The 14,456-nt window shown below is 37.0% G+C and overlaps 1 protein-coding gene across 2 annotated transcripts in view; it reads left to right on the top strand.

The window, feature by feature from the left end:
* kars1 (lysyl-tRNA synthetase 1) overlaps window positions 1-14,456 on the top strand; it is a 42,937-nt gene that overhangs the window by 26,445 nt on the left and 2,036 nt on the right. For both annotated transcript variants that reach the window (XM_059993106.1, XM_059993104.1), the window contains 7 exons: window positions 293-412; window positions 2,830-2,992; window positions 3,717-3,890; window positions 5,651-5,736; window positions 6,419-6,504; window positions 8,120-8,246; window positions 10,642-10,785. In XM_059993106.1, the coding sequence (XP_059849089.1) occupies window positions 293-412; window positions 2,830-2,992; window positions 3,717-3,890; window positions 5,651-5,736; window positions 6,419-6,504; window positions 8,120-8,246; window positions 10,642-10,785 (900 nt within the window). The remainder of the gene's footprint in view (window positions 1-292; window positions 413-2,829; window positions 2,993-3,716; window positions 3,891-5,650; window positions 5,737-6,418; window positions 6,505-8,119; window positions 8,247-10,641; window positions 10,786-14,456) is intronic.

Genomic DNA, 14,456 nt, shown 5'->3' with positions numbered 1-14,456 from the left:
GGGGTAGACCTGTAGTACATGAAAATCTTAATGTCCAGCATTGTCTTGCAGTCGTTAAAAAGGCATTTCAAAAAAGATAAGAGCACCTTTGTTTGGCCCCCAAAAGGCCGCTGCATCTGAACATGCTGGCGTCTACCGGATGTTTGGATGAAAATATAACATCCTACTGCCTGTATTGGATATCTGTCCAGATTTTTCAATAATGGGATTTATTGTGTGATTTTTAGTACTATGTATTTTGCTTGTGAGTGCAATATTGCTCTAATTTATGTACATTTAATCCTCTATGCAGGTGGAGACACCCATGATGAACGTCATTCCAGGTGGAGCTGTTGCCAAGCCTTTCATTACGCATCATAACGAATTAGACATGGATTTATACATGCGAATCGCACCAGAGCTTTACCATAAAGTACAAATCTTTTTGTTTAAGTTGAAAGCAGAAATATGATTTTTTTGTAATATTAGCTGGTGACTGTAGTTGCAATGTGGTCTATATAGCGGTCATTATTCATACACAGTCATACTAAAAGTAATTGAATAAATAATCAGCATAGGTGATGCTGTTTGTTAGAGGAATATTGAACAGGAGATTGGATGGTCCTATACTTCTCTGATTGTTGCTATGGGGTAAAATATGCCCCTCAAAGATTGATTTTGCTGGATCACACATGAATGATAAATGTGTTTTGACTTTATCATGAAAATCATGATTCTATATCTGTAGTTCACCATGTACAGTCAAAAGCAGGAAATGTATGACGCTGCCTTTTGACTGGCCTGTACAGTTCTAGTAATTCTGAATTATCGATGAGAAGGGATTGTAATTTGAATGGTCCATTCCAGGAGAGGATTTTGTGCTGTAAAATAGTGGTTCACAGGACATGTACCAGGGCAGCATTGAAACCAAGTGCATATTGAACAGTGATTGAGATGTCGTCAATACTAAATCTAAAGCGCGGGTATAATAATAACCAATAAGAAATAGCTCTATCGTTGTCTAGGGGATAATGTATTGTCCGATGGAAATATAACAGTCACTGTTAGTCCATTCAAGCTGCAACGTTGTTGGATTTAAGAGCGATGCGGTTTAAACTTGCCCAGGTCTTTTATGATGCCAATCCGTTGAGTCAGGGGAGCGGATTCCCCCTGCTGTTAGCTAAAAGCTGTTTTCCGTGGTTCCAGCCACGGAATTGAATGCACGTGGCCTCCTTCAGATGACTTCCTGCTGTTACGTGGTCACTTAACGTTTCTTCTGGTGCGTCTGAGGGACTGTTCCTACAGCCCCTCTTTTATCCTGACTCGCAGGGTCGTAGATGTCAATCAGGTTGGGGGTGTGCACTCTCTCCCTCAACCAGCCCATTTTGCCTGAGGGCATTCATGTAGTATAGTAGCTCAATCCACAAATTGGTCTCCAAGAGACAATGGCCATGTCCGGTAGCTTTACATCGCCGGGGAAACGAGCCAGCCTGCACGTCTCTTTTCCCATTTCCTGGGCCCCTTGACCCAACCCAACAGTGATATTGCGATTCTCACAAAGGAGGGGGCTACGGACGTAACAAGCAGGAAAATGATTTCAAGTAAAAATTCAACCAGGTTGAATTATCCAGGATGTTCGAAGGTTCTGGTACTAGTGAGTGGTTAAGTTAAAGATGTGCTGTCTAGGTGGCCCTTGGAATTTTTTGGATTGTTAGTCATGAAACCTACATAAAAAGGAACTTGTTTCCCCTCCCTAGATTACATGCACAAGGTGAGGGTGAATGCTCTGACTGAGAAATTAGTTCTATTTGAGCAAAGGCTGCTATTCCTTTGCAAATTATGATTTGTGCAAAAGTGAGAAATATTTTTTGATGAAACTTATGTTCATAGTTACTGATCATTGTCTAAATTTATAAATCTAACTTGCATGTTACTTGACTTTTATTTCTACCTTTATGCAAACACATAATTGAAATATTAAATATTTTTAATATCTTTCACTACATGAGCTTTTGTACAGATTTTCCTGCTTATTGCTGATAACTATTAGAATGTTGCAGCAAATTAGCTAGTACAAGAATTTGTTAACAACTTTGAATATGTATGCATAGCCAGCCGGGGCTGTGGCATCAGCATGAGACTTCGAGGCAAGTGGTCCCGGGTTCATATGCAGCCAGCTTGCTCTCCATCCGTGCTGGGTTGTGTTAAACTGGCAACTCAGGGCCCCATTTTTTTTAAAAACAGACGAATGGTAAGAAAATGGCAAAAATGCTGCCCGATGTACCTCAAGGCATGAAAAGGAACAACAATGTATATCTTAATAATTAATGCCTTTAGACATAGGAAAGCGAATGTTATATATGATTTGGAAGTCTGTATTTAGTTTAAGAATTTTATTATTTTGTATCAATAATGGAATATTATTCAGATACAAAAGCAACTTATTCTCTAAGTTGAATGAAATGGGAAAAAAATCTTAATTAGAGAATCATATTTTCTTAATTGTAATTAATTTTGTAATTCATTTTGCTGTTTGAGGGAAATGTAATATTTAGATAGGTTTGAATTGAAAATGAAGAAATGCATTTGGAAAGAAAGATTCGTCTTCTGAAAATTTATAAGTAATATTAGAAATACTCTAATAAATTGTGTTCTGTTCAGCTTTCTTGTAGAAAAACAGCTGGATTGTGTAAGAATGTAGTGTTGTAAAATGTTGCTTTTCATATAAGTATACAGAATCTGTGACTAGAATTTGTGAAGTAAGAGCAATTACCTTACTTGTGGAAAACAATAATTTCACTCACCTGTTCTGTGATCCAAGGATAAAAAAATAGTATTTTTACTTTACAGATGCTGGTGGTGGGAGGTATTGACAGAGTGTATGAAATTGGCCGCCAGTTTAGAAATGAAGGTATTGATCTCACTCACAATCCAGAATTTACCACTTGCGAGTTTTACATGGCATATGCGGATTATAATGACCTGATGGAAATCACTGAGAAGCTTCTTTCAGGTTAGTAATAGTCTTAGTCTTGAATAAATGGTTTCTAGTGTATGTAGTAGATTCTTTGTCGATATTAAAAACCTTAAGAACAATGATTCCAGATTCCTTCTTCTCCACCCACCTGGCATCTGCTATCACTTTCCAGCTATCCTCCTTCCCATCCCCACACCATATTCTCCTTTTCTTTCCAGTCCTGAAGAAGGCTGTTGGCCTGAAATGTCAACTGTTTGTTCATTTCTATGGATGCTGCTAGACCTACTTAGTTCCTCCAGCATTTTGCTTTGGATGTTGTTCTGTATTTCCAGCATCTGCAGAATTTCTTGTGTTTAAGAACAGTGTTATTTTCTTTGTGATATTATTTTAGTTAGTTTCCCCTCTCTTATTGTCTTGAAGGGGATGCTCTGAACTAATTTCACTGGCCCTAGCTTGTGCAGCCATTTTATCAAAGTGATTATATTCATGTATCTTATTAAAGAGTGTTAGTAGATTTTTTTGATTCTGAAGAAGGTTCATGAAGCTTTGGAATACCTCTTTGTCAGTTGTTGGCCATAACTGTACTCTTCCAGCAGGAAATGTTGCAAAAATTATTGGCAACTCTGTCATATGTTTTTATTTCATCTTCCTCTCTTCAATAGGATATCTATGGTCTTGCCAACAAGGCTAACTTGGTGCTGAACCGTTTGTAAACTACTATTTTTTTTGGAATGCCAATTATGAAGATTTTCTTTTACAGGTATGGTTAAGAGCATAACGGGTAGCTACAAGATTACATACCAGCCTGAAGGACCGGAAGGCCAAAGTTATGAAATTGATTTTACACCACCATTCAAGCGTCTGAGCTTGACAGCGGATTTGGAGAAAATTCTGGGAGAAAAATTTCCATCTCCTGATCAATTTGGTACTGAAGGTAAGAGTGAGACATTCTTTTTTGTACTAATGGTTTTAATCAAACATCTAATTGGCTGGAGGTTGTGAAAAGAATTTTTATATTCTGCTCATTAAAGTCCAATCTTTGTGATTGATCACTCAGCCCCCTACTAACATTTTTCAATTCCTCAGCTACTTGCAAATGCCCAATTATGTACCCAACTTTATTCAGAGAATCTCGGCCTCTCCATGCAAAGTTCCTGCTGGAGTTTTCCAGAAATCTGCCCCTTTATGCCTCCTCCTTTGTACTGATCCTCAGTGATATCATTCAAAGTCACTGGAAGCTGAATATTGGCGCAAAGGCATCATGTTCACTACTGAATTTTTGCACTGGGTTATTGCTTTCCCCCCACCCCTCTCCAATTTATTGCATACTGCCTGGCATATCTGGGGGGGGGGGGGGGTGGGGGGAAGAAAAGTTCACACTTATCCCAAGACCAAATGTCAGTGGAACTAAATCCTATCAAAGTACATGTGAAATCAGGTGAACTTGATTCAGTTTAGAACTCTCATTCAAGCTGGTGGGGCCTACAGGAAGGTGCCACGGAGGCCAAGTCATTAGGTATATTTAAAGCAGAGATTAGCAGGTTCTTGATTAGTAAAGGCTTCAAAGGTTATGGGGCGAAGGCAGGAGAGTGGGGTTGAGAGGGATAATAATCAGTTATGATGGAACAGCAAACAGACTCGATGGGCTGAATAGCCTAATTCTGCTCCTATGCCTTATGGTCTACAATGTGTAAATTTAGGACTAGAATCAAAAGATTATTGTGCTAATGGAATTAAATGATAAAGGGATGGACCAGGAAATGGAAGTATAAGGGTTTATCTGTGGTATATTTGAATAGTGTTGGAGAGTTGAGAGTAGCATGGCCTATTATTTCTGTGTCTATAAACAATTGTTATATTAACATTTCTCTGTTTAAACTAACAAAATTAAATCTACGATTTCCATATCTAAATGACTGTATTTGAAAAGTAATCATTTGTAAGCCAAATGCCCACATGAACAATAGAACCTTGGACATTGCCAGTAAAAATTTAACCCTAGATCTGTGGCGAATGGAACTTTGACCAGACAGTTTCTTTAACGATTAATTTGTTGCATATGATGTCAAACGAATGTGCAAGTATGCACACTTAAAAACATAAGCAGGACCAGGGCATAAAGACCCTCTGATCTCCCTTTCTCTTTCATGAAGTCATGGCTGTGATCTTGGCCTTGTATCTACTCTTCTACCTGCTGTCTGTAAGCATTGACTCCACAATAGTCCAAGAATCTGCCTTGAGTACATTCAATGACCCAACCTCCAGAGTTTTAAAGTATTCCAAAGAATTTTGTACCTTTGAGAGAAAAAATTCCTTCCTAATATCACATGATCAGAATCAGGTTTTGTTATCATAGACATAGATCATGATAACTTGTTTTCTGACAGCAGTACAGTGCAATACATTAAAAAAATTGCTCAGTTACAATAAGAAATGTATTAAAAATAAATTGTACAAAAAGAGAGCAAAATACATGGATTGCTGGATCATTCAGAAATCTGAGACCTTGACACCATGAATTTGAGATTCCATGTAGGAGAAAGATCCTCACAACGTCTGTATTATCAAATCACCTCAGAATCTAATTTGTTTCAATGTAATTAGCAAAGGCTTTCATTTGTGACTATAACTTCCTTTAACAAAATAGAATTTTCATTTGCATTTAAATGGACTAATTTCATTTTGTGTGAACAGAGACTCGTAAATTCTTTGACGACTTGTGTGTTCGAAAAGACGTTGAGTGTCCACCTCCAAGATCTACAGCCAGGCTTTTAGATAAGGTATAGCAAAAGTGCATTATGAAATTCTTAAGTCAATGTGCACGGTCAAGAACCTGATAATGGGGTTATAACAAAATTGTTGTGGCAAAATAGTTTGCAATTGCATTACTTCTTTGACATGTCATAGAGTGATAGAAAAGTACAGCACAGAAACAAGTACTTCAGCCCGTCTAGTCCATGACAAACTATTTAAAATGCCTAGTCTTGTGCTTTGTATCTGAGCTTGCAATTAATATGACAAATGAGAAAAGTTTGTAGCACCTTTTTAAATCAAATTATATCAGAATTTGTTTTCTTGTCAATAACAAGCAACTTCTATTGTAGTATTTGAGAGATTTTGCCTCCTAGTTTTAAAAATGAAGAAGCAATTTGGCTTAAAAATCATTGGTCATGTGATGATCATACTCCATATTTCTGATATCAATTTTTGCTCTCTCACATGATGTATTCCTCTTGCATTTTTGTAGCTATAACTAAATTCAACACATTAAACTCAAAAGCAGGTTGGATTTTACAAAGCATCTATCCCATAACTTTCACAACCCCAAAAAGGAAAGATTTGTACAAGCTAACTTGTACACCACAGTGGTGGCCACTTAACTTACTAACTATATCTGATAATCTGGAGTGAACAATATATCTAAAATAAAATAGATTTTAACTTGTTATCATTTTCTTCCAGTTGGTTGGTGATTTCATGGAGGTCACTTGCATTAACCCAACGTTCATCTGTGACCATCCGCAAATCATGAGTCCATTGGCTAAATGGTAAGGTCAAAATACTAATAAAACCAGGAATAATATACACTTACGTTTTTGCAGTGCTCACGTAATCAGAAAGTGGGGAAAGTAAATGTTTGGGTATTAGTTTTGGGGAGCATTGGTGGGTGGGGGAAAGAAAATGTTTGGGTATTAGTTTTGGGGAGCATTGTGGGTGGGGGAAAGAAAAAGTTTGGGTATTAGTTTTGAGGAGCATTGGTGGGTGGGGGAAAGAAAATGTTTGTGTATTAGTTTTGGGGAGCATTGGTGGGTGGGGGAAAGAAAATGTTTGGGTATTAGTTTTGGGGAGCATTGGTGGGTGGGGGAAAGCAGAAAGAGGAAGGCTCTTGTCCAGTTATACTCCCCTTCTTATTTCATGAAGCTGGTACACCGTCATGCTTCTGATTTAGTCACATTTCTTGCATAGGGCTCAAATAAACCCCAGGAACATAAAGTACTGCAAAGTAAGAACAATGGTGTGTTTATATCCGGGATGGTGTACCAGCCCGAGGCAGATTACCTGCTACGTGTTAACATTTCAGGCAGTTAATTTGTTTGTGTCTGGGTTTGCTTATTCAGCTGCAAATGAGCCTCCTTGGGAACCGGTGAACATGGGGTTCTTAATGTATTTGAGAAGAGAAGGAAAATAAATGACACAAGTTGAAATGGGGCTTGATTTATTCAAATATATTGAATTCCACAATTTTGTTATGAATTCATAAATGATGAAACAAAAATAATGTATGTGGAATTAGTTACAGGATTGATGCTTATAGCATTGTTCCTTCTCAGTTGTATTCTTTTTATGAGGTGTTTGATTAAACAGCTGATGTCACATGAAGGAAACTAAAACCTTACTTTGAACATGGGCACAAGTTCCTAAGATATTTTGACAGTGAGGATTTTAAAAAGAAGCTCTTCCAAATGTGGGACATGCCAGAGACAATATGTTGAAGCACAATATTGGATGGTTACTGCATTTGTTAGTTCAGTGGTGTACTCGACAATGTTCTGAGAATAAACATGATATATTTTCCCTTTATCAAGTATTCAGCCCTCTTGGAAGTTCTCATGTTTTATTGTTTTACAGCACTGAATCACAGTGGATTTAATTTGGCCTTTTTGACACTGATCAACAAAAAAAAGCTCTTTCGTGCCAAAGTGAAAACAGATGTCTACAAAGTGATCTAAATTAATTACAAATATAAACCACAAAATAATTGATTGCATAGGTATTCATCCCCTTCAAGTCAGTTTTAGTAGATGTACCTTTGGCAGCAATTGCAGTCTTAAGTCTCTATCAGCTTTGCACATGTGGAGGCTGCAATTTTTCCCCCATTCTTCTTTACAAAACTACTCAAGTTCTTTCAGATTGCCTGGGGATTGTGAGTGAACAGCCTTTTCTTAAGTCCAGCCACAAATTCTCCTCCAGAGTTGTCATAAGTCTCTTGGTGGCCTCCCTCACAAGTTCCCTTCTTGCATAGTCACTCAGTTTGGCCTGCTCTAGTTTTGAAAGGGAGGCAAAAACTTGTAAATTGAGGGTATAAAACACATGCACTATAAAAAGACTGGAACTCTTTGTTGTATTAAGACAATAAAATTATTGCTTTTTGATCTGTTACAGGCATCGATCCTTCAAGGGTTTGACAGAGCGATTTGAACTATTTGTCATGAAAAAGGAGATTTGCAATGCATACACAGAATTGAATGATCCTGTTAAACAGAGAGAACTCTTTGAAGATCAGGCTAAGGTAACTCTTTTCTATGATGGATGATTGTAAAATTGAAATCCAAGTTCAGAGACTGCAGATACTGGAATCTAGATCACCATACAAGGTTCTGGAGAAATTCAGCAGGTCGGGCTTAGGTCGGGTTAAAACCCAAATGTCAACTGTTCATTTCTCTCCACAAAAAAGAATACCAATTAATTTAACATTTATTAACGTCTAGCAACACATCACTTTTTATTTGTTTTTATTAAAATTATTCAATTTGTCATTCTGGTTTGATTTACTGATGTAAATATCCATTGAAGTACTTATCTAAAATGTTTATACTGTGTTTACATTGTATTTATAACATTAAAAGTTGCAGTCTTTTGTTTCATTTTAAAATGCATTACAAATAAAGTGGCTTCCAGTTCATTGGGACACGTCAGGACTAGAACATTTTGGCCTAATTAAGTGGTTGTCTGAATTAGCTCATTGCATGGAAATAGTTAAAAAGATATTATAAAGACAACTACCATTTAACTAAGTAACAAATTATGTATTTAAATGAAATGCAGAACAAATTAGAACACTACCAATACCACCACAGTACTAGAAAACTGTGTATGAGTTCCCGTTAGTTATTGACAGAGGAATTATGCTGCCATCTTCTTTTGATTGACTGTAAATGAACATAATCAGCATAAAAACCTAGCATAGATAATGGACTGCCTTCATACGATTTTTGACATTTGCATCCTCTATATCTTCATCTTCATTATAAATTTCAAGATGATTTTCAATTCCTTCTGTTTCCTCTTAGTTCCTTCGTAGTACCTCCTTGAAGTAGTGAAATTGTTTCGTTTTCACTCCCGGCTGTTTCTGGCATCTCCAAGCCTGAATGCTTGAAACCACAGTGAGCAAAACAGTTATTTGTCTTACTGTTTAGTTCTTGCCAGCTGTCAGTGGCAAAAATTGTTGCTTTCTTAACACAAGCACATGCAACAGACTCTATTTAAAAATGGTTCGCTCTAAGCACAGTGTGTCTGGCGGCCATGAAAGTCGATGCATCTGACGCTAGTAAGAAACTGTTTGGCACCAGTCTCCTGCCCCAAGTAAGCTTCATGATGTCCTATGCAAGAGGCTGCCCTGATTAATCAATGGCCTGATTAACTGAAATCCACTGAGTTAACAATTATTTCTTACCTTAGTAGGGAGAATGCATTATAAAAGTATCAATAAACTCCATTATTAAACTGCAAGGTGAGGACATTTGGTGTCGAATGTGTTTCTAGTAGCATAGGTTTGATTTATTTTAGTACTGGGAAGATTATATTTCAAATTGATAAATGCATTGTGAAACCCACTGTTTAATTGAATATTCTTGTCTTGGTCAGAAGAGCTGTTGGTATAAACAAATGTTTAATAGGTACAAGGTTGTTTTGTAAAATGACATTCCCCTTACAACATTTCCAATCTTCCAGGTACAACATCCTTTTGCCTAATATTTCTGCATATGAAAGGGCAACACAGTCTCTTCGTCTTCTTTGGCTTCCTGTTTTGCAGGCTTAGCCATGCTCTTGGTTCTGCTCTGCTGCACTGCCTTGGTGATTGCTCAGCAACCTCTGTCTCTGTTGCTTGTGTTGGATGTTTCCAAGAGTGATGGAGCAGTCTTAAATAATGTATTTTGCCCCCCTGGTGGTTGATTGCAAAATTTGACATCCACCAATAATAATTTTTTTTTCAAGAAAAAGATCTGCAAATGCTGTAAATCCAAGCAACACAGACACAATGCTGGAGGAACTCAACAGGCCAGGCAGCATCTAGGAAAAGAGTATAGTTGATGTTTTCGGCTGTACTCTGCCTAGATGCTGCCTGGTCTGCTGACTTCCTCCAGCATTTTATGGGTGTTGCAATAATTTAAGGAGTGTGTGAATGTGGAGCACATAGAGAAAAAGAGATTACTGTGTTACTCAGTGTGGAGAATAGGGAGGATGTTTTGTGTCTAATCTCAACATCCTGTGAGGTGAACTTTACTTGTATTTAAATCCCTACTGTGCCTGCAAACATAAACATTGCAGTTGGACTATCTAAACAACATTTGTCCTGCCTAACCCTACTTGAAACATAATGCCTCCAGTTATCATTTGCCCTCTTCGGCACATAATTGTGACTAAATTATGCATAGGGATTAGATGAATATTAAGTCTTGATCTGAATTTAAAATATTGTTCTAACAATGAAAATATTGTTCAAATAATGGAATGAAAATCAAAATTATTGTGCTTTATTGGCAGTTTGGTTGAAAATAAAAATTATAGAAGGATTCAATTTCTTTTGAGTTGCAAGATAATCCTGTTTAATTCAGTAGAAATACTAAAACATTTAAAATTTGAATCTTTTGAATGGAATACATTGTGTTTTAATGTTACTGCAGGCTAAAGCTGCTGGTGATGATGAAGCCATGTTTATTGATGACAACTTCTGTACGGCTTTGGAGTATGGACTTCCTCCCACAGCTGGATGGGGCATGGGCATAGATAGATTCACCATGTTCTTGACAAATTCCAGTAATATCAAGGTAAATTATTTTTTAAATCAGTAAACTAAAGCTCTTGTGTTTTTGTCACTTATTTCCCAAGTAAGTAGATTCTGCACCAAGTCAATTCTACTGCCATTTTCAAAATTTCAGAGCAGTTTGTCCATCATTATTCAAGCATCCCAAAACCCAAGCTGCATATTGGTGTTTTAAAAAGCAATTTCTGTGTAGCGTTCTGTGTACCTCACTTAGTTCACCATTGACATTTTGTTTTAACATTGCTCCTCTTTCATATTTTGTTGGATGACAAACAAGAGGCAGATATTGAATTCAAATCTTAATTTTTATCAGTTTAGTGGGCTTGAGATATGGAACAAGATAAGACTAGTAAAGCTGCTGGATAGAAATTTTTATTTATTTTTAAAAGATACAGTGCAGAACAGGCCCTTCCAGCCCTTAAGCTGTTCTGCTCAGTTACCTGTTGATTTAACCCTAGCCTAATCACGGGATAATTTACAATGACCAATTAACCTACCAACTGGTATGTCTTTGGAGAAAACCGTAGGACCCGGAGGAAACCCACATGGTCACAGAGAAAACATACAAACTCCTTATAAGCAGGGGTGGGAAATGAACCTGGGTCGCTGGTGCTGTGCTAACTAGTAAGCTACCGCATTGGTAATATATAATCTGTACAGGTTGAGTAAGGACAAGCTGACTTTGGTTTCTCTAGATCTTGCGGTAGAGTACTCATAAGTGTATCAATAGAAATGTAACCTAGCACCAGGGTGAATCCAATAAACACTAAATAACCTGATTATATTATTTAAGTTATGAGCACATTCCCTGCTTTCATCTGGGTGGCTAAGATGTCTAAATGAAATGCACAAAAATCTATGAACTGATAATGGTTTCCTTTTCTTGACACACTTATTATTTTTTCCCTTTTTTAAAAAAAGTAGTCATTTTTTTTCTTAACAACTGTTTTCATCCAACCAAAAGTTTTCGAATGTGTGGTTGCTTCAGTTCCTTCCAGATCTGTGTTTGATTTCTTATAGTAACTAGCTAAGATTATAAGTGATAATTTATGGCATAATTTTCTTTCATGAATCAATGTGCTTGTCTGTCTTCATTAACAGTGAAGCAGGAATACGGTGCTACCCATTTATTGGTGATGCTTCTGCACCCATGTAAACTGGGTTGATGTAACTGATCCAAGATGATGTTGGGTGTGGTATTATTATCAACTGAGTGTTAATGGGTTGTATTGTTTGCAATATTTCTTTGTTCTGGTCTTGATTGTAACATACAACATTTATTTTTGCTTATCACCAACTACAACGTGGCCATTGTTAAATTAAACATTGTTAACCATATTAAATTTTATTCAATGTGCTTTCAGAATATAGGTCAGTTTTGTCTGCATTAAAGATGTCATTGGAACTTGTTGAAGAAATCCCTCAATAGGCCTGTCATCTAGATTCAATATGCCTACTGATAAATCTTCCCCAGTAGACTATGTTGTTGAAGAAATTAATTCACAATTTATGCTGAAAATTAGCTACTGAATTCATCAATATATGTTTTCTTTGCAAAACTTTTGGTTTTCTCACAAATATCTTTCTTTGTTAAGTGTGTTTGGTCAGCTTTAACTCTTGCTTTACTCAAGCATCTTATCTAATCCCATAGACACGATATAGCTGTTAGTATTTAATTCCCCCCCCCCCATATCTTTTTCATTGTTCTTTACTCAACCAGAGTATATTTGAAATGAACTTGTATTGTTTGGAATGTTCTTACAAGCACCTTTGATACCTGATTTCTAGTTCTTGAAAATAGTTTGTTTTTCCCATAGTCATGCTTATTATTTGCACTTTAAAGGCCATTTCCAAAGTAAATTAGTCATGAAAATTGATACAAACATTAGTGTATTCCATTGAGTGTATTATACACATCTAATTGTGTTTCACATTTTCTGTCTAACTTGTTATGCCTGCCGCAACAGCCATAACCAAAACATGCTTCTCAAGCTAACAAATTAAAAGCCCAAGAAATGCTCAGGTTATTCCAAACAAAAGGCTTAGGGGTGAGCAGTAACAAAGATGGTATTTTGGATTATCAGGATACCTCTCCAAATCAGCCTCAACATAAAAAAGGTGCAAAGGCAAATGAAGGATTTTATTATGTCGTTGACAAAGGTGATATCTTGACTTTTGTGTGGTTGAAATAAATGAGAAGGACTGAATTGATCAAATTTGGGTCACTTCTTGAAAGCTTAGCTTGTTATCAATTTTACAGATACTGTACTTACTAAACTGCCATTTTCTGATTTACTTCTTGGCAATTTGTTCAGTCAGGTGGGCTATAAAAATACACTGCTTTTCCTCCTCTGGAACCTGCCTGAATCCTATTCTGAGAAGGAAAACATGCTATTTGTAAAAAGAACACTTGAGATGCCCATTGCTTTGAAAGTATGGACCAATTTCTATGACTCAAAGAACTTCAAACTTTTCTAGATAACTAAGTATCTGAACAGGATATTTTTTGTTTTTATTAGAATGACAGCAAGCTCAGCCATCCCTTTCCTCATAGGAACAAACTATAAATACAGTAATGCCTTTAATAACATGATACTGCAATGTACAGTATATTTTTTATTACTTGTGTGGCAATCTGTTTTATGTGACTAATAAATTACTAAGTACTCTATTGATAAAATTTTTAAATGTTATAGAATCCTATTAAGTCTCCTCAAGGCCATTGACTTTAACTGTTATCTGGTGTAGTCCAAATTGTGTGTGTTTGTGGGGGGGGGGGGGGGGGGGAGGGAGAGAGAAGTTCTGCCCTTGAACACTGGTGTATTTTCCACATTTGACCTGTTTCAATGGTATTTTCTGGCAGCTGCCTGTGTTAAGACCATAAGGCATATAGGAGCAGAGTTAGGCCATTCAGCCCATCGTTGGCTCCACCATTTCATCATGGCTGATCCCAGATCCCATTCAACCCCATACACCTGCCCTCATCATATCACTTGATACCCCAACCAATCAGGAATCTATCAATTTCTGCTTTAAATATACCCATGGACTTGGCCTCCACCTCAGTTTGTGGCAGAGCATTCCACAGATTTACCATGCTTTGGCTAAAAGAAATTTGCCTGCTGAATGTCGAGAGTATAGTTGTACACAACAACATGTGCACACAGGTAGATGGAGAACAGCAACGCCACCACATAGAATCGTGGAAGCGCTATTCACCAGAAAACATAAACAAATTATACCCAATGTTTACAAGAAAGAATGCAATTAGAGGAAAAAATGTCAATTTTAGGGCAGAGTAGTTGTATTGTTGCTTGCCTATGGTGATTGGGACTTAGTCAGTTGGTTTAAAGGAAGTAACTGTTCTTGAACCTAGTGGTGTGCAATTTCAGACTTCTGTACATCCTTCTCAATTTAGCTGCAAAAAAAAAGATGGCCAGATGGTGGTGATCTTTGATTCATGGTGGTTTTTAAGGAAGCTGTAACTTAAGAAAGGATGTGCTGGCATTAGAGAGGATCCAGAGGAGGTTTTTGAGAAATATCCTGAGAATGAAAGGGTCAATGTATGAGGAGTGTTTAATGGCTCTGAGCCTGTACATGCTGGATTTTAGAAGAATGAGGAGGAATCTCATTGAAACCTGTCGAATATTAAAAGGTCTAGTAGACGTGGAGAGG

The sequence above is a fragment of the Hypanus sabinus genome, chromosome 17, assembly GCF_030144855.1.
Source record: "Hypanus sabinus isolate sHypSab1 chromosome 17, sHypSab1.hap1, whole genome shotgun sequence".
Lineage (NCBI taxonomy): Eukaryota > Metazoa > Chordata > Chondrichthyes > Myliobatiformes > Dasyatidae > Hypanus > Hypanus sabinus.
The sequence above is the reverse complement of the archived record's forward strand: the minus strand, read 5'-3'. Positions and strand labels throughout refer to the sequence as shown.